The sequence below is a fragment of the Manacus candei genome, unplaced genomic scaffold, assembly GCF_025592945.1.
Source record: "Manacus candei isolate 608988 ecotype Guabito, Panama unplaced genomic scaffold, ASM2559294v1 h1tg000204l, whole genome shotgun sequence".
NCBI classification, from domain to species: domain Eukaryota; kingdom Metazoa; phylum Chordata; class Aves; order Passeriformes; family Pipridae; genus Manacus; species Manacus candei.
In genome coordinates, this window is record NW_026138252.1 from 18,311 (window position 1) to 39,609 (window position 21,299).

At 64.1% G+C, this 21,299-nt stretch overlaps 1 protein-coding gene across 2 annotated transcripts; it reads right to left on the reverse strand.

Annotated features, from left to right (window-relative positions):
- Positions 1-72: 72 nt before the first annotated feature.
- On the reverse strand, positions 73-13,352 carry DLGAP3 (DLG associated protein 3). 2 transcript variants are annotated; one of them, XM_051774496.1, is made up of 12 exons: positions 11,588-11,605; positions 11,222-11,304; positions 7,473-8,553; positions 6,350-6,552; positions 5,802-5,916; positions 5,450-5,684; positions 4,628-4,968; positions 4,434-4,519; positions 3,193-3,617; positions 2,819-2,910; positions 2,491-2,634; positions 73-2,106 (listed from the first exon to the last, which is right to left on the reverse strand). In XM_051774496.1, the coding sequence occupies exons 3-12, from the start codon at positions 8,493-8,495 to the stop codon at positions 1,888-1,890; spliced, it is 2,883 nt and encodes a 960-aa protein (XP_051630456.1). In that variant the 5' UTR covers positions 8,496-8,553; positions 11,222-11,304; positions 11,588-11,605; the 3' UTR covers positions 73-1,887. The 2 variants fall into 2 exon arrangements, with proteins under 2 accessions (XP_051630456.1, XP_051630458.1); XM_051774498.1 differs by having other exon boundaries at positions 5,802-5,868; positions 11,222-13,352.
- Between the last annotated feature and the right edge of the window lie 7,947 nt (positions 13,353-21,299).

Sequence of the window (21,299 nt, forward strand, 5' to 3'; positions counted from 1 at the left end):
TCTCAGACACCTCTCCCACCCCTCAGACAACCCCTGTCCCTCCCCACGGACTCAACGGGACGGGAGACGGGCGAAAGGCGAGCCCGGCGCCGGCCGTGTCCCCGCGGGGAGGCGGCTGCTGGCCCGGAGTAACCAAAGTCATCTTTATTAACTGCGGCGGTTCGTTACAATAAAAAGGGAGCCACGTGTCACGGTCACTGCACGGTGCTGGCCGGGCCGGGGGGCCGGGGGGGCCCTTCCCAGGCACATCCCTAAATCCGAGGTGCAGGGGGAGCAGGGTGGGGAAGGGCTTTGGGTGGCTGGGTGGGCGCTGCCGTCACGGAGGTGTTTAGCACCGAGGGACCCCAGCGAGGCGTCCTCCTGCTTGGCCCCGGCCCCCCCGGCTGCCTCCGGCCCCACCGCCCTGCCCGAGGGCCTGGCGAGGTTTGGCCCCGGATTTTGGGAGCTGCCTGGAACCCACCGGCCCTGCCTTGGGGGTGGCTGGTGATGCCGCGTGGGGCTGCTGGCGTGGCGAGGGACAGGGGTGGGGTCCTTCCCCCTTCTGCCACCAAAAGGGACAGTGGGGGCCACAGGATGCTTGGAGAAGGACTGGAAATGGGGATAAGGACAGGGATGGGGCAGATGCAGCTACCTGCCCCACCACACTGCTCTGCCCTGCAGGGGACCACTGGGGCACCCCCCACCCTGTTCCAGGCTCTGTGCACAGCGATGGAGGAGCTGGGAGCAGCCACATCCAGGGGTGTTCCTTGGCCCCAGGGGACACCGGGTACATGACAGCCCCATCTTGGGTTGTCCCATCCTGCAGGGCACCAGGAGCTCGGGGAGAAGGAGTGACCCGCCAGGGGGATCTCTAGCAGCCCCGCACTCAAGGGGTGGCTGCTGGCCATGTCCACGCTCCCGTCCCAGCCAGTGGTGCCAAACCCAGCTGTGGTCCCTGGCACCGCGGGTAGGAACGGGCTGCGGGCAGGTCTCCCACTGCTGCCGCCTCGCTCACACACCGGGGAAGGGTCTCCCACCTGCAGCGAGGCACAGGGGGTCTGTGTTCCCTGTCCCTGGCTAGTGCCACACTGCAGAGGTGCTCCCAGACTCCAGGATGGCAGGAGGGAAGGACGGACATGATGAGGGGTGGGCTGAGGGGAAGGAGGGCTGAGCGGGAAGGGGAGAAGCGCGTGGCGATGCTCCGTGCGAGGGAAGCGGGGCGGCTCGCCGTGACCGAGGGTCTCTGCTGCGCTGGTCCGTCCCACCAGGCAGGACACAGCGCTGGTCACGTGTAGTTTCTGGTTTATTCCTTGGGTTATATTTATATATGTATATAGGGGAGGGAGCCCTGTGTCCCCGCCGCACCTGAGCTGCGGGCGGGGGAAGCAGCGAGGAGACCCCTTTGTCCCTGCTGAGTCCCAGCGTGGCTGAGAGCAGGGCTGGGGGGCTCTGGCCGAGCAGGGGCTGGGAGTCCATCCCTGCCGCACACCGGGGGATTGCACTGAGTACAGAGAGGCGGGGGGGGCCTGCCTGCAGCCCCCTCCCCTCCAGCCCGGCGGGGTCGGGCACTGAGGGTCACCTCTCTTTGGGTTGGGATGAAGGGGGGGTGTGCAGAAGGGCTGAGAAGTGGGAAAGGGACAGAGAGCTGGGACACAGCCCCAGGGAGGGCAGAGGGAGGGAGAGCCCCGGACCCCAGGAGAGGCTGGCAGGGGCATGCGGGCGGGGGGGGCCAAGGGACGGGGCAGAACCGGGCTTGCGTTCACCCGCCGTCGGATCACGAAAGGTCTAAGATAGAAAAGAGAGAAGCTGTGAGTGGGGCCAAGAGCTGCCCCAGGGTGTCCCCGCGGCCCCCATCACAGTGAGCTACGGCCACGCCGTGCAGTCCGGGTAGAAAAGCGGAGGCCGCGGTCACAGCCGGGTCTGTGCCTCGGGGATGTAGATCTCGATGCTGTCCGCGCTCTCGGTGGCCGAGCTCTGGCGGAAGGACGCGGCTCTCTTGGCCGCCAGGAGCCGCTTGCGGGCCTCCTGCCGCTGCCGGTCCACCGAGTCCAGGGAGCGCTCCTTCACAGGGTGCACCTTGGAGCGCGGCGGCTTCTTTGGTATCGGGGGAGGCACCTTCTTCTCCTCCTGCACAGACAACAGGGGCTTCAGGCTGGGACCTGCCGGGGCTGGGCATCCCAGCCAGTGCCGGTGAACAGGAGTGCCGTGGGTGCCAAAGCCACGGTGAGGGGCTCCACAGACCCTCCCACATGTGCCCAAGTTGAAAGGCAGGACTGCTCATCCCTTCATCCATCCCGTGCCAGGAGCCTGCCCAGCCCCTTGCAGGCAGCTGGGATACCTCAGTGGGAGAACAGCCCTTCTTTTGCCTCAGTTTTTCCCAGGTCTGTTTTTCCACTGTTTGCTAAAAGCAGTTGCCAGAGGTAGCCCAGCAGTGGTTTGGGTGCAGATGTGTTTGGGGAGGAGGAGGGAGGGAGAAGTGACAGGGACAAGTACCAGTGGCACTGCCCTTACCTTGGGCTCCACAATCTTCCACCCATTGGCCTTGAGCTGCTGGAGCTCTGCAAACTTCATGCTGACGTCCTCAATGGAGAGCTGCAGGAGGTCCCAGAAGCCAGCCAGGTCTTGGAAGGTGGGCACAGGGAAAGCATTGGGATCCTGTGGGGACAGAGGGACACAGTGTCATCCATGTCAACCCATGGGACATCCCATCCCCCAGTGCAGGGTGGGGCTCTATGTCCAGTTCTCCTCCATGGTGGTACAAAATCTGTTTTCCACTGTCTGAGGGAATGAGACCCTCGACCCACCACAGCTGACCCCCAGCACCACTGCCCACACTCACCATGTTCTGCTGGCAGAGGCGGTAGAACTGCTGCACCTTCTGGGACATGAGGAGCTGGGCGCTGCCCACTGCGCTCCGGATCTTCTCCAGGACTGGGGGGGGAGAGCAGACACTCAGCAATCCTGGGGGGCACAGAGACTCTCCCCTGTGCACTGGGGACCTGCACCCCCAGGGCAGTGGGACAGCACGAGCAGCTCAGACCCCTCCAACACATGCCACGTCTCCTCCCTCCTCCAGACCCCTCTAGCCCCAGAGGGTTTCCCCACCTGTCTTGCCCTCACCCAACCTCTTCAGCTGTGGCAGAGGAGACGTTTTAAGGGAGGACTGTGACTGTGCCCCCCAGCTCTACAGGACCCTACAGCCCCCTGACTCACTCTCCTCGGGCAGGTCATAGTCCTCGGCCTCCCTCTCCATCTGCTGGCACCAGCCCTCCATCTTCTCCACCTCTGCCTGCAGCAGTTTGATGAACCACTCCCCGTCCCGGTGGCAGGGGGAGGCGCGGCCGGAGTCGGGGAGGCTGCGGGAGCCCCGCTCGATCCAGGCGTCCCGCCGGGGCACCTCCACCGTGTCGTACTGCAGCTGGTAATCCTCCCGGTACGCCCACTGCCCCTGCGTGTGCACCGTCTTGTACACGGCGTACTGCCGGCCCGACTCGGGCTCCGAGGAGTGCCGCTGGAACGGCCGCCCGAACTGCAGGGCCTTGTCCTCGGTGGCCACGGCCAGGCCGCTGAAGCCCTCCAGCTCCAGGTCGGCCTGCACGCCCGCCGTCACGCTGTTGGAGCGCTTGAAGCGCGCCCGCCTGCCGAGAGAGAGAGTGGGTGGGGACCCTCACGGCCATGGGGGACCCTCACGGCCAGGGGGGACCCTCACGGCCACAGGGGACCCTCACAACCACGGGGGACCCTCACGGCCACGGGGGACCCTCATGGCCACGGGGGACCCTCACAGCCACAGGGAACATCCCCACTGTCCCATTCCCTCGCTGGGTACTGCAGTGGGCAGGAGCAGGGTGAGGGATGCCCACACGCAGGATGGGGGCTGGGGATGCTGGTCTGGATCCCGGAGCGCTCAAGGCCCCTGGGGACAACCCGGAGCAGCTGCAACCCGCCAGTCCCTCATCTCCCCTGCTCTTAGCCCGTTTCCATGGCTACTGGCGCTGGACCGAGGATGGAGAGGAGCCTGCACTGCACGGGCTGCGTGGGCACGATGCCTGAGCTCCGCTCCCACAGGCCGTGCAGGTCCTGGCACACCTGGCATTCCCACCCCGGCCAAAATGTCAGGGTTAGCTGAAGAATCACCCACAGGTTCATCTGCACCTGGCCCGGGCTCAAAACCCAGGGCTGAGCCCAACGGAGGAGACCCAGCACAGGGTGGGAACAAGGCAGACCCTTCCCTGGGCAGCAGCAAGGACAAAGGGGAAGTCAGATTCTGCCCCAGATAGGGGCAGCTGGTGTGGGATGGGGACGGTGCTGAGGTCTGGGGGTCTCAGCCAGAGGAGAGAGGGAAAAGATGCTGCGGGGCACTGGTGGTATGTGGAGCTCAGGAAGCCCCTGGGGACCCAATGCCCCTGTGCAGTGAGTGTGGCAGGTCTCAGCCCAGTCCAGCCATGCGGTACCTTTTGTCCTCCTCCACCTGCACCCCGATGGAGTGGAACTCCCTCTGGCTCCGGCTCTCTGTGTCCGAGTCGGAGGCGGCCTCAACCTGGCAAGGGGCATAGGGAGAGCGCTGGAGGGCAGCCCCGGGCGCAGCCCCGAGGCTCAGCATCGCCCACACCAGCTCAGGCAGCCCACGGGGACGAGCGGAGCCCACCTGGACGCCGATGGACGGGCGCCACTTGCGCTGCCTTGCCAAGCTCCGCAGCTCCTCCCGGCCGGGGATGGCCTTGATGATGAGGGTGGAGGGCTTGGGAGCGGCGCGGGGCTGCACCGGGGGCAGGTCCAGGGCCACGGCCGTCACCTTGGAGCTCTCCAGGCTCTCGGCAGAGTTGCAGCGGGCCTTGGCGTCTTTGGACCAGGCGGGGCTGCGGGAAACTTCGCTGGGCAGGTAACTCTCGTGGGTGGACTCGGTGCTGCTCTGCGCCGTGACAGAGATGAGGGGTTTGGCTTTGGTTCCTGGAGGGATGGGAGGTGGAGCTTTTCTGTAACTGAAGGCTGTTGTGGGAGAGGCGCAGGATGAAAAGGCACGTGAAAACACAGACACTTGCTCATTTTCCGCCACGAACAGGGGCCCCGGGGAATGGTGCCCACCTCCTCCCACAGCACGGGGCTCTCAGCCCCACAGGGTTTGCCCCTCAGCCAGCTGAGGCTGGAGCTCAGAGGGGCTTTTGGCCAGTTTTTGGGATCAGAAACCACCCCAGACCCACTCTAGCCACACTGCTGCAGCACCCAGCAAGGGGCAGAGGTGGAGACAGAAATGGAGGGAAGGAGGGGATGGTAAACGGGAGCTGGGGACACTGAGCAGCCCCCTGACTGGGACTGAGCCACAGGCAGGATGCTCACGCCCTGTGCCGTGGGCCGGAGGGGACCAGGGAGGGGAGGGCAGCAGCAGCCCTTGGCAGGTGCCCGGGCGAGCAGGCGGGGAGATGTGGGAGTCCCTCACGCGGCCGACCCCACACCACCCCCCGGGACTCACAAGTGCTGGGCTTCAGGATGCTGCTGGTGATGGGCGGCCCCGGCGGGGCCGACATGGAGAAGAGCGAGAGGCAGTCGTCGTCCTGGGAGCATCCCGCCTGGATGGCCCGCAGGTAGCTGTGGCTCCGCATGCGGAAGCAGCCGGGCAGGTCCAGCGCCTCCACGGCCTGCGACTCCACCTCGCCGAAAACCGACTCGCACACGGCCTCAAACTGGTGGTTGAGCTCGTCGTTGATCTGGGGAGAGCGGCGGGTCAGGCTGGGGGTGGCGAGCCGGGGCAGGAGGTGCTCAGAGGGACGTCCACCACCCTCCTGCCCCATCCTGCCCCGCAGCACCCGTGCCACAGGACCTACCTGGCCCGTGGTGAAGGAGCGCCCGTAGCTCTGTCCCCGCGGGAGCATTCGCGGTGGCGTGCAGCAGCTGGGACAGTTACAGATATATGAATCAGAATAGTGCCTACTTGCAAACCTAATGAGAGACAGTGGGAATAGAAGGGATCGCACCAAAAGCAACACATTCCAGCAGAGCACTTGGAAACGCAGCTGCAGAGATGCTCCCGCCGGCCACCGCTGCCGTCCCTGCTCCTACCTGCCCCAAAAACTGTCACCCACTGAGACCGGAGCACATCCCAGTCATCCCCCTTTGAACATGCCTCTTCTCCCCACTCTCTGCACGTGGCTGCAGCAGCAGGTCCCCCCCGAAGCCCAGTACAGCCACATCCCCTGCAGTGCCCTGACACAGCACAGACAGGGCTCGGTGTTGCTGCACTGGGGAGTGTGGCCGTGAGCGGGGACGGTGCCGTGAGCAGGGACGATGCCACTCATCCTCCCAGGGAGCCCCAGCCTGTGGCCCCGCTGCTGCCCGCAGTGCTGGGACGGGGCCGGGAGGTGACAGCCCTTACTTGGTCCTGGCCTGGTCGGCGCTGGAGGAGCGGCGGTAGCTGTCTCGCCGCGTGGCCGCCCTGGGCAGCACTTTGGCGCTGATGTCCGAGTCGGCGCTGTCCTCGTCGCCCATGGCCTTGATGTAGCTGCCGCTGCGCATCCGCCGGCACGGGATCTCCCCGTCCTTGCCCGCTGGGTACCCGCTCCACTCGTCCTGCGGCACCTGGAGCAGGAGGCCAGCGTGGGAGGACGCCGTGGCCGGGGTCCCGCAGGCGGGACACAGAGCAGAGCCACGTGCCAGCCCACGCCCATCCCAAATCCAGTATGTGTGCCCAGCTCCCCTGCCCTCCCCACATACCCCAGAGCTGCAGGGACAGACCCTGGGGGCTCTGACCCCCTGGTAAGGCCCCTAAATCCAGGAGAGGTGATCCCTCCTGACAGCCACAGCTCCCCGTTCCCAAAACACGGGGCAGTGCAGCAGCTCCCACCTCGCGGCCCCTCTGGCGGGAGCGCCTGGGCCAAATCCCACCCATGCCAGCGCAGCGCCCGCCTGACGTAGCAGGCACCGGTCCCACCACGTGCCGCTGACGCCAGTGCCACCAGCACCACGGGGTCCTTACCAGGCTGTGACAGGGGGATGGTGTCCCCCGGGGCCCATGGGGAGGGCAGTGGGGCCGGCACCCTGCCCCGATGCCCCCATTGCTGGCAGAGACGGGCCCCGGCCACCCCCACCCCCAGCCCGCACGGCATTGCTGCTCCCTGTCTCCTTCCCCCAGGAAAGGGAGAGAAGAGTTAATTAGTTTTTAATTGGAAGGGGGGTGACCTAGAAGGGTGACAAGGCAGGCGGTGGCACCCAGCCAGGCTCATAGGCAAGATAAAAGCCACGAGGAGCGAGCGGGCACAGGGTTGCTGGTGGCCCCGAGCTGACAGAGCTGGTCTGACCCCAAATCCAGCCTGCACGGGGCAGGAGGCAGCAGATGGGCTTCGAGGGGACAGCGGGGACCAGCGTGGGACACTGGGGGATGGGACACAGGCGCCGGGGACGTGGAGCAGAGTTGGAGCATCCCCACAGCACCCTGAGCTGTCCCAGCTCACCCCAAGGCACCATCAGCCACAGTCCCCTCGCCCTGCCTGGCCCCTCACCTGCAGGTACTGGTATGCTCGGTCTTTGGCCTTTGCTTCCTGAAGCATCAAGGTCTTCTCGGTGCCACCAGCACTGGGATAGGCTTCCCGGGCCTGGCTGACGGTCATGGTGTGCCAGGCACTCCTCTTGAGCGTCTGGCCGTCCAGAGACATGGACATGCCGGCACAGGCCAGGCATTTTCCTTCCCCGCCGCCCTTTAGACTCTTCAAGGTCAAGTCTCTGAAGGCACTTTCGGGAGCGTCCACGCAGTACTGGGTGCCCTGGTCGGCGGCGTGCCGGCCCGACACCATGTAGCTGCTGTCGCTGTCCAGGTTGTCGTCGGAGCTCCACCAGCCCAACATCTTGGACCGGTGCCGGGAGTCCACCTTACGGTCCTTGCTCTTGCTGCGCTTGCCGTGGCGGGACTGGTGGTGGTGGTGGTGATGGTGGTGGTGGTGGTGGTGGTGGTAGCCGTCCCCGCGGCCGTCCATCTTGGCGCCGTTGTAGTCCCGCTTGGCCGGCGCCTCCAGGGAGTGGGACTTGGCGAAGAGCTTCTGGACGGAGTGGACGAGGTGGCGGATGCGGCTGGGGCTCTCGCTGCGGGGCTCGGCGCCGCCGGCCCGCGGGTACTGCAGCGTGTGGAAGCCGTCGTGGTGCAGCGGCAGCTGCTTCTCGAACTGGTCCAGCAGCGTGGGGGGCAGGCGGTTGATCTTGCTGGCGGGGTGGGCGGTCGCCATGCATTCGTCGCAGGAGTCGTAGGGCTGCTGCGCGTGGTGCATCCTCGGGAAGGTGCTGCTGGCGCTGGCGGAGGGCGGCTCGCTCAGGGGCCCGCCCGGGCACTCGCTGGCCGCGCCGGGGCTCCGCGCCGGGCAGTGGGGATGCTCCAGGGAACACGGCTCGCTGGGGCTGAGCAGGTAGGGCGGCCGGCCCTCGGGGCCGTGCGGGATGTAGTCGGCGGGATGCTGGCAGTCCTCTGGGATGCAGCGGCAGCGGTGGCCGGAGGAGGGCTGTGTCTGGCTACGCTCCCCATGGTAGCCCTTCATGGTGTCAGCATCCTCCCCGTAGCCTCGGCATCCTGCAGGGATGCCCCTGCGGGCTCACCTGTGGGGACAGGGACGGGCACAGTGTGAAGCTCCCCTCTGCGCCCCACCACAAGCAAAACATTGGGGCTGGCCCAAAGGAACTAACTGAGGTGACTGGGAAGATCTCAGGGTGGGATTCGGCCCTGGCTGAGCCCCTGTGAAGTGCCAGAATCATGGGGCGAGGCGGGCACGGTGCTGGGGGTCAGCACCCAGGGTTACCCCCAGCTCAGCTGCTCGGAGGGGGCAGAGGGAAGGAGAAGGCACTGCCGGCAGCGATGCAGGCAGCAGGGCCTGCAGACGGTGAGGAAGGACACGCTGCCATCAGCAGATCCTTGTTTTCTTCTCCAACACCAAATATTGTGAAGTGTTTCTCCGTTAGGAAAACGGTTCTGGCTGAGCTTTTCAGCCGCCGCGATTCACAGCCCCGCTAATGAGCTGCCGCGGGGCGCGGGGGGGCCGAGCTCCGGTGGCTCCACCCGGCCCGTCCTCCCCCCATGGAGCACCCAACGGCAGGTGGAGACCCCCAGCCCTCACACCCCTACCTGCCAGTCCCCCCGGACAGGGGCCAGGAGCAGAGGTGGCTGCGCTGTGTGTGGGGCAGCCCCACACCGAGACAGGAGGAGGGGTGGCACCGAGCCAGGCTGAGCCCGTGCCAGCCACCAGAGCCGCCTGCACCCATGGAGGTTTGTGTTCCTTACGGTCCCTCAGAGGCTCTGCCTTTGGTTTGACTGTAAATGAGGAAATTACTTATTCTCCAGAGCATCTCGGCTAATTAACAGGCATCGTTAGTGCTCTCGTTATCATATTTGGGCAGGGTGCTGTGGGCAGCACGTCTCTGAGACTGGCTGCAGGGCAAGGTGACTGTGGGACATTCCCTGTGGCACGTGGGGTGTGTCAGACCACGGGGACAGGAAACGAGGGACACTGGGAGGGTCAGGGCTGTGAGGGAGGGGGTTTTGTGCCCGGAGGAGCCCCAGAAGACAGAGCAGCTGGGGGTCCCCAGGGAATGTGGGGATGAGCAGTGATGGCACGTTGGCCATGAGCAGCAGACAAGGCCCTGCTAAACCACTGCCACCACCTTCCTTCCCGGCTTTGGGGCTGGATGGCTCCATCCTGCATGGCTCCCCACCCTCACCACTGTGCTCCTGCTCTAACGAGGCTCCCTAATTGCTGTGTCTGAAGGGAAGGATGTGCAGCTGGTACAGAAGATGCCTCTACCCTCCCGGGAGAGCTGCTGCGAGGAGCGGGAGCAGCAGGGCGGGATGGAGCTGCCTCCCTGCCTGGGGATGGAGCAGCAGGATGGATGGATGGACGGACAGACAGACAGGCTCCCAGCCCGGCTCTGCCTGCGCGGGCTGAGCTATCATCTCCTGCTCGGGGAGGGAACTCTCAGCTGATCCAAATATTGTTGCTGCAGCGGGAAGAAGGAGTCAAAATAGCTGCGGAGCCCGTCACCACGAGCCTGCCGGGCTTTTGTGCTCGGCAGGTGCAGGAATTCAGCAGCGCCGGAACCCGCCGGCGAGGCAGCGCCGCGGCTCCCCCGCAGCTGCCGAGCCATGGCAGCAGATGGGCCGTGCCATGGCGAGGGATGCACTTCCCAGCTCACCATGGCAGAGCCCTGCCAGCACCTGTGTCCTGCCCAGGGACCAGCCGGTCCCCCCGTGGGCACCCTGGGGGTGGGGAAGGGCTCAGGAGAGATCCTGTGGGGCTCAGCACAGGCAGCACAGCCGGGAATCCCCGTCCCTGTGTCCCAGTGGGGATGGTCACACACAGGGGATGGGAGAAGCTGCCGAACCTGCTCCTCTGCTCTGTCCCAGGTGGGCACTGTGGGCAGGAGGCTGGTACATGGAGCTGGGGGAGCTGGACAGAGAGTGGCTCGTGGGCTGGTGGCTGAGAGCTGAGAGCTGGAGCTGTGTCTCACCAAAGGCTGTTCCACTGCTCAGCCCTCGGGATGGAAGGATTTGTGCCACCAAACCACAGACTCAAATCAGGGGGGAAAAACCCAGCCCGGATGAATTTTGTGTCATTTAACACCAGGGTAATTACCACCAGTGGGAACCTACCGCCCACACGATTATGTGCTAGGATAAACTGGAAGAGCATAATTACCATTACAAATAACTCACTCCTTGCCTTTATTGCTTCCAGAGCCTCGAGGAACTCCCACCGGCCACTCCTCATTGCCACCCTCCCTCTGAAATCTCTCCCTACCCGAGGGTCAGCACAGGGAGAACAGGGGCTTGTAGTCCCCTGTGTTCTGAGCCACCCCAAAATTCAGACTCCTGCTTAATTTCCCATAGGAGCACTTGGCAGAGGTGGTTCCACTTCCCAGCATCCGCCCCATGAGATCCCTGCCTTGGAGGCAGCTCTGTGCTAAGGCCCAGGGCTTGTGGGGATTCAGGGCAGCCCCAGCAGGAGCTGGAGCTTCCCTTGGACCCTGTGGCACCCAGGCTCCCTCCAGCTCTGGGACCACCAGTGGGGAGGTGACGGGACAGCAAATCCCCACCGTGGTGTCTGGGCCTGGGGAACTGCCCCGGCGCAGGGTAAGACTGGGTTTTCCAAGATCTCCGGGTCCAACCCCGAGAGCTGGGGTTGATGGCCCCGCACTTGGGGGGTCCTGGCCCCCCGCCCTTCCCAAGCAGCCCCTGGCAGGGGCAGCAGGTGCGGGGTCCTGGCACGGCACTCACCGCCCGGCGCTCAGGGGGATGCTGTCCTCATGGCCCGGCCGGCAGCGGCTCCTCCACGCTGGCTCTCCCGGGGGCAGCAGGCTCTGGGGGAGGAACACGAGGGGGGTGAAGCCCAGGGAGGAAGAGCCAGGATATCCCTCCCCAAAACCTCCCCTGACCCACCTCCCTGTGTGTTTTTTATCAGCCCAGCCTTCCCTCCTCCCCTGAGGCCGCCCCACACCAGTGCTGCCTGTACCAGCAGTGACAGGGACAGCTCTGCACGGCCACGGCCACGTGTTTCACCCAGTTTAGCCCAAAAACCATCCCCGGCCCCATCCTGTTATGCAATTCCCCGCCAGCGGGTGCCCGAGCCGGCCCAGCGGCCACCTCGCCATCGACTTTGATTTGCTCCAGATCCGGCCTCGCGCTCCACAAAACCTCCTCCCGCCACCCCTTTGCCTTCCAGCGTCAGCAAAGGGAGGTTTTTTTCCAGCCTCCAGCCCAGGAGAGGCGCGAGCTCGGCCCGTTCTGCTCGGCAAATTAGCGCCAGGTTCTGCCAGAGCGGGTCCTGCTGGGGACCGGTGTGGCTTTGGGATGAAAGCAGGAGAGAACAAACACGCAGCGTGAGCGCCCAGCACCACGAGCTGGAGCCTGGGAAAAAAAAAAATAAAATAAAGTGCTTTTCCCACTTAGGGGCTGAACAAATTTGATCTACGGTCGTCGGAAGAAAATAAATATATGGAATACTGCCAGGTCGCTTTCCACCACGCTTTTAATCTGTTTGCTCTTTCCCGATTCATTGTAAGTGAGCAGGATTGTGGAAAGCAAACATTTTATTTTATTACTAATTGCTCTGTTATTTTATGAGGCCGAATTAGTGAAATTTGCTCAGCCTGGAGGAAAAGAAAAGAGGGGCTTAGTAAGAGATCAGCTAATTTAGCACAGAAAGGGGAAAGGAAAGGGGAAGGGAAAGGGGAAAGGGAAAAAGGGAAAGGGGAAGAAGAAAGTGGAAAGGGGAAGAGGAAAGAGGAAAAGTGAAAGAGGAAAGGAGTGTGAGTAAGATGCAAATATCAGAGTGAATGTGCTCAATGCAATCAGGAAATCAAACCCAGTCACTGTTAATAAAAGAAAACAGAGTGGCTGCAGGGGGGCACTGCCCAAAGAGGGCTGTGAGGGGCGGGATCCAACTGGGCACTGCTGGAAAAAAGGGATGAGGCAAGATTTTTAAAAAGTCATGAGAGACAAAGAGCAGCTGAAGAATTGCAAATGTGAGCGGAGGAAGAAATGTTTATGAGGCCACTGAGAAGGGCCAGCAGCACTGTGCTGCCCTACACAGCTGCCCTACACCCCAACAGAGCTGGAGGGCTCTGGCACCCCGAGCCAGGGCATCTCCCCTGGCTCAGCCCTGCCCTGGCACATCCCTCCTCACTGAGCACAGGTGCTTCCCAGCACCAAACCCAACCCCACAGTGTCCCAGGGCTCTCACTGGCAGGCCGAGGACAGGCCGTTCAACGGGCCGGGCACGTTATTAAGCACATGATTAATTTTGGCACCAGCCCCAGCTGCCTGACAGCTCCTTCTCAGGGCTGGGAGAGCGAGCGTGAGAGGTGCTGCCTCTGCTGATGCAGCGGTTGGTGGGATGAGAAATCCTGCAATGCAGCACTGCTTCTTAATGAGCCATTTGTCTTTGAGTCTTCTTCACTCATTACCATGCCGGGAGAGGGATGGGAGTCGCCCCAAGTCCCCATCTGAGCAATTACTCGTGGAGCAGAGCGAGGAAATACGGCCACGGCGCTCCCAGCTGCCAGGGATCCCGGCCTGGAGCCAGCACTGGGACTCCCCAGCACAACACCAGTGCCTCTGGCTGCTGCCACCACGGGGGGAGCAGGACCCCCTGCCCAGCACACACAGCCCAGAGTGACCCACCGGGACACCCTGGTCCCCAGAGCTGATTCCCTGGGACAGGAGCCACGCTGCTCCAACAGGCTGTGTGAGGGAGCTGGAGCATCCTGGGAGCTGGCAAGGCAAAGCCAGCAGAAGTTGGCTGAGAAGGAAAGAGGTGGCACAGGGAATGGGCCATGGCAGCATCCCCACGTGGGTGCAGGCAGGGGTGAGATGCCCCATGGCACAGGCACCTCCAGCCCCCTCGGCCCCACAGGAGCCAGGACATGGCACACAGGGAGCCAGAGGTGGGACCCCACGGCCAGAGCAGCAGAGCAGCTGACTGAGTCAGGAAACCACACTGGAGGGACCCCCAGGCCAGGTGGGGCCCTGGGGACCCACGCCCATGCCAGCTGGCACGGGGTTCGTGGGCGCTGCGCCGCACGGATGAGCACCATCACCGGTGATGCCCACAGACAGCTTCCCTCCCATGGACACCCTCGACAGCTGCCTGCACTGCCTGGGGCCAGCAGCAGCCAGCCCAGTGCTCTGGTGCCTTCCAGGGCTGGGTGGAAAGGGGGGACGTGCAGGTGACACCGGGGAGCCCAGTGGGATGGAGACAAACAGCCTGACGTTCACCTGCAGCAAAGGGGAGGGACAAACAGGGACATCCCTCTGTGCCACATTCGCCCTGGGGGCTCTGCCCAGGCCCTCACTGGGTACCTCACCCCAGCATCCCCAAAGAGTCAGGCCTGCCTGAGTGCCCTGGTTTCAGCGACACTGAGTCAGAGGAACTTTTCAGGCTGTGGGTGCCGTGGCAGCCCCCGAGGCAGTGCAGGATGAACCCCATTTCCCCATCACCCCATTTTTCCCCTCCCATCCACATGGAGCCACAGGATGGGCCACATTGCCAGGGCTTAAAAAGCCACTTACCTCCCTGGTGGTGCCGTGCAATGCCTTAAGCCAGGGATCACTCCAAAGCCTCTTTGGAGAGCTGGGGGCAGCACGGCCTTAGCACTGAGTGTGGCAGTGGTGACAATCTCTGGCCGTCCCCTGCCCATCCCTGCCAAGCCCCCAAGGTGGGCTGCCCCTTCCATCCCCAGTCTGCTCCCCCCAGGCCGTGCCAGGGCTCTCACCTGCCACCAGCATTGCTCCTCATCCCACTTTCCCCAGCACGTGGCACCTTCCACTCCAACCTCAAATAACACCCATCCCAACCAGTTCCCTTTGCAACACCATCCTGTCCCACGGCGAGGCTGCAGGGGCCGGGGTTTCCAGGAACAGCAAGGAAGCAGAGCCCTGGGTCCCTGTGGCAGCCAGGGTGCTCTGGGCCATCGTGTCCCGTTCCCAGGCTGAATCCCCCGGGGCCAGGGCTGGGATGAGCACAGCGAGCCCGAGGCGTGGCACAGCCCAGCTCGCCAGCGGAGGACCCAAAACTGCCGCTGTAATGGATGGGCTTAATTTGCAAAGCTGATGAAAACCTAAATATTTAAATACATAATTCTGCACAAATGCTCTTAGCGCGGGGACGGAGCGAGGGGGGGGCACAGCTGGCGGGTGAGGACGTGGCAGGGATGGGGACACTCTGGCAGGACCACGTGGATCACCTGGGCATTGGCATCCCCATCACACACGGCGTGGGGACCACGCACAGCCCCGACCCTGCAGGGTGCAGCACCCACAGAGTGAGTGCCATGGGGTGCCCTGCGAGGGGTGCTCTGCCACTGGCATCCGAGTCCTTCTCCATCACCAGAAGTGTCCCACGGGGAGCTGTGGGGAAAAGGGAGCGTGGTCCAGGGCTGGGAGCTGTGAAGGGCAGCAGGATGGGCCCCCGTGGAGATTACACCACCGATATTCCTGCTACAACAGCTTAGAGATAAAAGAGATTTGCAGGATTTATCAGCAATACGAATGGAATATTTAATTTTAGCTGCCGGGGAGGAGCGGGGGCTCGACCTGGGGGTGTGTGGAGGTGGGCCCGGGGCTGTCCTGCCTTTGGGGAGGCATTTCCAGCCCTTTGGAGAAAACCAATTCCAGGGCTGTCCCTGGGGGCTGGGGGGCCAGGCCATGCCATGGCAGTGGGATTGGGGTGCCCAGCCTGCCCCTAATCCCATCAGCCTCTCTCCTGCCTAGCATGGCCTGTGCCAGCACATGGGAGCTCCTGTGGGATCATCCTTGGATGAACCACGTGTGTGGTCCCAGTGCCAGGGATGCTTGGGGGGGCTCAGGAGGGTCCTGGCCCTGCACACTGCCCGTGGGCCATCCCTGAGCTGACATGTGGCTTCCTCACCGTGCTCTCCTCTGCCCTGACGAGTGAGTCCCCAGCAAGGCTGTTCCTGGGCAAGGATGTGCCTGGCTGAGGCCATTTGCCAGCCAGGGCATGGACTGTGCAGGGAATGGGGCTGGAGGCAGCAGGGGCCAGCCAGCCCCGAGCCCAGCACGGGGGTCCCCACGGTGCCACGGAGCCAGGTGCCCGTCCTGCCTCACCTCTCCGTGGCCACGCTGGCACAGGTGCCGTTGCGGGGCGGGTTGGGGGAGGATGGCAGAAGATGAATGAGGGAGTCGGGAGGCTAATGGCATTGTCTGGAAAGTAGGTCGTGTGCTGAGCAAAAAGATATTTATATCAGAGCTTGTTCCCCCGCAGAAGCTCCCGAGCCGGGTGCAGGCAGCACCACGAGCCCGTGGCCACGGCCTCGGCACCCCACGACACCCCACACCCCCACGGCACCCCCTGCCCAGCCCCACACCCAGCTCTGCCACCCTGGGCACTCGCTGGCCCCAGAACTGCCCCACTCAAGGGCTAGCAATGCCAGAGGTAAAGTTACCCCAACGGAATGGGAGCCACGGCAGCTCTGTGCCTTTCGCTGACCTGGCTGCAGGCTCCGGCCAGCACTGGGTTATTTTTATTTTAATGCAACCCTTGCCAAGGTGTGATATTGCCCTGGACGCTCCCGAGATGGGCACAGGGTGCCCACGGCAGGTCGTGCTCAGCCCAGCCCAGTGCTGGCTGTGGCACCACGGCCCCTCTCCCTGCCACCAGCCCTGGCCGGGTTCCTCACATCCTGCGTCACTCCTGTCCTGAGCTCCAGCCACATGTCAGCCTTGTTGCAAAGCTCAGCCACCTCCTTTCCTGCTGGGAGGAGACCTGTGCTCAAGGTCCCGTCCCTCACACCTCCAACCTTCCCAGAAAAGCCAAGAAATCATCCCAGTCAGCCCAGAAGGAGCCAGTGTCTGCCAAGAGGTTTTGCCCCCTCTGGCTGTGCTGCCCCAGTGGCTGCAGACACAATCCAGCCAGTGGCCCTGGGGCCACCCAGCCCTGCTCTCCTGTCCCCATCCCCATCCCCATCCCACACCTGGCAGCCTCTGATCCGGCACGGGAGCAGGTTCGTTTCCCGTCATAGCTGTGTCGGCTGAATTTACAGCCTCGCTCCGAGTTATTAATAATAATGGCCTCACTCTTAAGTAGGGCTTTTCATCTGCCTCGCAGCCCTTTCCAGAGGACGTCTGCAGCATTATCACCATTTTATTCTCGTTTCAGTGGGCACAAGAGTGAGATGGAGAAGGGGCAGCCGTGCCAGGCAGTTGAGCGGGGGGGGTGTGTGTGGAGTGCCTGGTCCCATGGGGAGCGTGGCCACGACCCCCCCAGGGAGGCTGGAATGCCGAGGCCCTGGAATGCCGAGGCCCTGGAATACCAAAGCCCTGGAATGCCGGGGCCTGGCGGATGCGGCCGTGCCGTGGTGATTTACCCCGGCAGCGAGCCCAGGCCCTGCCGCACGGATAAATCCACTCCAGGCAGCAATAAACCAGCGTCACCGCCTCGGTAATCCCAGCGCTCCCACCGCTGGGAGACATCCAGGGGCGACGCGCCTGTGCCCATAAATCCCAGCTCCGTGTCAGCAGGGAGGTCCCTGGGGGGAATAATTCCCAGCAGAGCCGTGGCCAGAGGGGTGGGTGCTGCTAGAAACCCGAGGGAGACCCAGGCACAGCACAGCAGCCTGGGGATGGATCCAGCACACGGGATTGCAGCAGCCACGTGGGACTGGGGACATCCCCGAAACGCCCCCCACGTGTCCCCCCGTGGTGCCCACCCGCCCCGGGCACCTCCGGTGTCTCCCTGCCGTGTGCCGCAGCGGGGCTCGATGGGCAGATTTATTCCCCTGTAAAAGAGCTTTGATCCCAAGTTATTTTTTGTTTACTAGCAACAAGGTATTGTAAATACATCTTTGCCGATAATTATAGAGTCTGGGCGCACACCTTAATCTCCATAAAATATCAGATGCTACAATTTGCCTGATTTAATGAGATCGGAGGCTGATAAGCCGCTGAGGTAAGCTGTAAACCTGGGGGGGAGGAGGGAAATGATTGCAAATGTGCTAAACCACCCTCGCCCTCCTCCTCCTCCTCCTCCTCCTGCTGCTGCTGCCACGTGCCCAGCCCGGGAGCGTGTGCCCAGAGCCGTAGCCCCCTGCCCAGCTCCCGGGGTGGGCCCGGGCTGTGCCGCAGCAGCTTCACGCAGGGATGGGCATTTAGGGCAAACGGAGCTTTTTATACAATTTACCTCATTAAAACTCCAAGAGCTGAGCGTGGCACCGGGCTGTGGCCGGGGGGCTGTGCCTCGGCACACTCTGCACCCCGTGGGCCCCGTGCCGTGCCGGGGGGGTCAGCACAGCCCCGGTGCCAGGCCGTGGCACAGGCAGGTCCATGTGCTGGCTGTGGGCACAGCCATGTGCCAGTGGAGGTGCGAGAACGGGGTCCCAGGGGGTGTGGGGGCACGGCTGGGCTGCCCAGGCAGGTGTGCACACCAAAGGATGCACACGTGTTCACACATGTCCACGCGTGTCCATGCACGCACAGCCCTGCCTGGCATCACCCACCGTGCCAAGGATAAGCTGGGGTGGGGGGCTCGTGCTGGAGGGGGCATGAAGGGGGCTACACACCCAAGGCCACCCACCTGTGTGCACACAGCAATGCTCTCACCATGTCCCTCCCCGCACACAGGGCTCTGTGGGGTCCCAGGTGCCCGGGGTGGGGGTCCCCCTCCTGCAGGGATGGGGGGCCCTGCCTGGAAAGCAGGAGGCTCCTCCCGGTAACGAGAGCACCGTTTCCACAGCAACCTTAAAGGCCCACAGCTGATGCCTCACTGACGGACCTGGCTGGTGCCGTTCCTGGGGGACACCGAGCCCGTCCCCCTGCCCATCACCCCGACCTTGGGCCACAGCACCCTGTCCCCCCCCCCCCCCAGCCCTCAATCCATCTCCCCCAGCTGGTGCCTGGGCTCACCCACAGCCCTCTTCCTGCACTGAGACTCCCAAAAAACAGCAGACCCTTTGCACCAAGAGTGACAGGACCCCCCAGACCACCCCTGTTCCCACCTGGACAGTGCAAGGAGCTGGCGGTGACCTACAAATGTCAGGCTGACGGGTTAATTAATTTCCCTCTTCCTCGAGCCGCTATCAGATGGAATCAGACGTCACCTGAGACTGTTAATTGGGCTAATTATTCCAGTTTCAGATTTTAAATAATTAGTTACTGTTGACTCCAGTCTGACTTCCGCAATTTTCTAAAAAGGTCAGATGGTTCCCGGCTCCCAAAACCCAAGAGACGGGTGGAGGGGCTGTGGCAGGGGCCAAGTGCACTGTGCCGGCTGGGGACACTGGGGACAGCACAGTCCCCACCAGTGCCGTGGTGGGAACATGCCTCGTGCTCACACTGAGCTGGAAGGAGAGAGACGTCCTCTGCCTCCATGGCAATGGAGGGAAACCAGGAGAGAGAAGGGCAGATGGAAGCACAGGGTGAAGGGGGGGGTGGGAAGGAGCCCCTTCCTCCCTCCCTACCCCAACACGGTGACACCTGCCTCAGGCTGAGCTCCCTGGACAGACCGAGCCACAGCAACCCCCAGCAGCACCCGGGTGCCCCCGGGTACCTCATCCCTCCTGGTTTGACTCCCAGGGGGGAAATCTCAGCCTGGTGTTTCCAGCACCTGTAATTTTCCCACAGGGTTTCCCAGATGTTCAGCACCGAGACACAGTTCTGGGCACGGGGCAGGAGTGTGGGCACATGGGCAGCACCCACCCTGCAAAACCTGATGGTGGCCAAAGCGAGACCTGGTGCCCATGGGCTCTCCACAGGGACCACCCACCGCCCGCCAGGGGCATCACAGAGGGGGACACGCCGGGCAGAGGGACAAGCAGAACCAGTTCATCGCCAGGCTCATCCCCCCAGGAACGCCACGCTTCCTCCCAGCCTCATCCCCGCTATTAATAGCCTTCACTAGCCTCCTCGGGAGCCATTTGCATATTTGATTGCAACTCCGGGGCGGGGCAGGGCCCTTCAATCAGCCGCTCCCGCAGTCTCATTTGCATGGGTTGACATTTTGTTCTGGGAGCGGTGACACCGGCACCGCGGCTGGGGACACGGCTCCGGGGGGCCGAGGTGGGCACAATGTCCCCAAGCCAGCAGTGACACCCGGGGCACTTCACATCAGCCACCCTGTGCCCACCCAGGAGCACCAAGCGGGGCCGACAGCCCCTCTTTGGCTGTCCCAAACCCGGCAGGGCCTGATGGAGCCTCGGGGGCCGGTGTCCCCCGGCGCTTTGGTGGCCCGTGTCCCCAGGTGCCCCGCTCTGCCCTGCCCCTCTCTCCAGCCCGACTCCCGTCCAACCCGCCCGTCGGGACGATCAGCAGCGCCCGGCGGCGGGCAGGGTGTGCCCAGCCCGACAGGCAGGGCGTGGGGGGTGGCAGGGCGTGGGGGACAGGGCGTGGGGTGACGGGCACGGCCGAGGGTGGCTGCCCGTCCGCCAGCCCTGTCTGGAGCTGCCGCACATCAAAGGCCGAGGGCAGGGCGGGACGTGCCCGGGGGAGCGGGGACACCTCGAGCCCCAGCGCGCCCGAGGGCACCCCGGGGGGACGGGGGTCGGGACACGCCGCGATGCCCCTTGGGCCGTTCGGTCTCAGCGCGGGGCCGGGGGGGACATCGGCGGGGATCAGCACCGCGGACAGCGCCCGCCGACAGCGCCACCATGGCCAGCGCCACCATGGCCAGCGCCACCGTGGCCAGCGCCGGCACGGCCGCCGAGGCCACCACCATGGCCACCATTGTCACTACGGCCACCACCAGTACCATGGCTACCACCACCATGGCCAGCACTGTCACTACGGCCACCACTGCCACGGCACCGCTGCCACCACTATAAACTGCCACCACGACTGTCACAGCCACCACTGCCACCATGGCCACCGTGGCTACCACTGCCCCACACAGCCTGCAAACATGTGCCTCAGACGGCCACCCTGCGGCCCCAGCACCGGCCCCACTGGCAGCCCCAGGCCAAGGATGCCCCAGACCCAGCAGGAGGAGCAGGGCGGCTCCAGGGCCCCGGGCAGGCACAGTCAGGAGCTGAGTCCCAGGACACCATCGCTTCCCCCCAGCTCTTGGCATCGCTTGGCAGGAAAAAACAACCCAGGAAGGCGTGGGTTGGACCCTGAGCATGACAGGGATGGGGAGAGGGCTCTGCTGCTTCCCTCCCTCCTGCCTCAGTTTCCCCTCCAAGAAAACACACGGGAGAACACAGGCTTGTGTCGTGGAGAGGCACGGTGGTGGGGAAAACCACGGGGAGGTACAGAGGGACCCAACTGCCACTGTGACTGTGCCAAGGAGCAAACTGAAGACAGGCAGGGCTCGAAGCACAGATGTCGGCACCGGCTGTGCCGCTCCTCGGCAGCGGGGCCGTCTGGCAGGCGGAGCCGGGGCTCCCCGGCTCCCTCCATGGGCCGGCACAGACACCGCGGGGGGACCCCGTCCCTCACACACACAGAGGAGCAGCACTGCCCTGCTCCACACCCCCAAAAATGTGCAGCCCCCACCCTCGGCACACGCCCCCCAGTGCACACAGCCCCCAGTTCACCTCCCAGCTCCTGCACACAGCTCCCGGTCCCCACCCCGGTACACCCCCACCCAACGCACACAGCCCCCGGCCCAGCAGACACAGCCCCCCAGGCCAGCTCCGCAGGGAACGGGAGCAGAGACCTCGGGGCTGGGAGCTCCCCATCCCGGCTGGGTGAGCTCCCCGGCTGTCGAGGCTTGCCTGGGCGAGGGCTGGCCGGGAGCCACGAGCTGCACTCCCTGCACACCAGGGAGGGGGACTCGGCCAGGAAAGGGTTAGAGCTGAGGGCTGCCCGGGGGGCTCCCGCTCTGCCCGGGCTGGGGGGCTCTTCGAAC

Bases quoted from the DNA above. Each gene is read 5' to 3' on its own strand.
- DLGAP3 (XM_051774496.1), bottom strand. From the start codon at position 8,495: ATGAAGGGCTACCATGGGGAGCGTAGCCAGACACAGCCCTCCTCCGGC. The intron at 6,553-7,472 runs GTGAGGGGCCAG...CTCCTGCTCCAG, and splicing joins GAGCATACCAGTACCTGCAG to GTGCCGCAGGACGAGTGGAG. The intron at 3,618-4,433 runs GTACCGCATGGC...CTCTCTCGGCAG, and splicing joins CAGGTGGAGGAGGACAAAAG to GCGGGCGCGCTTCAAGCGCT.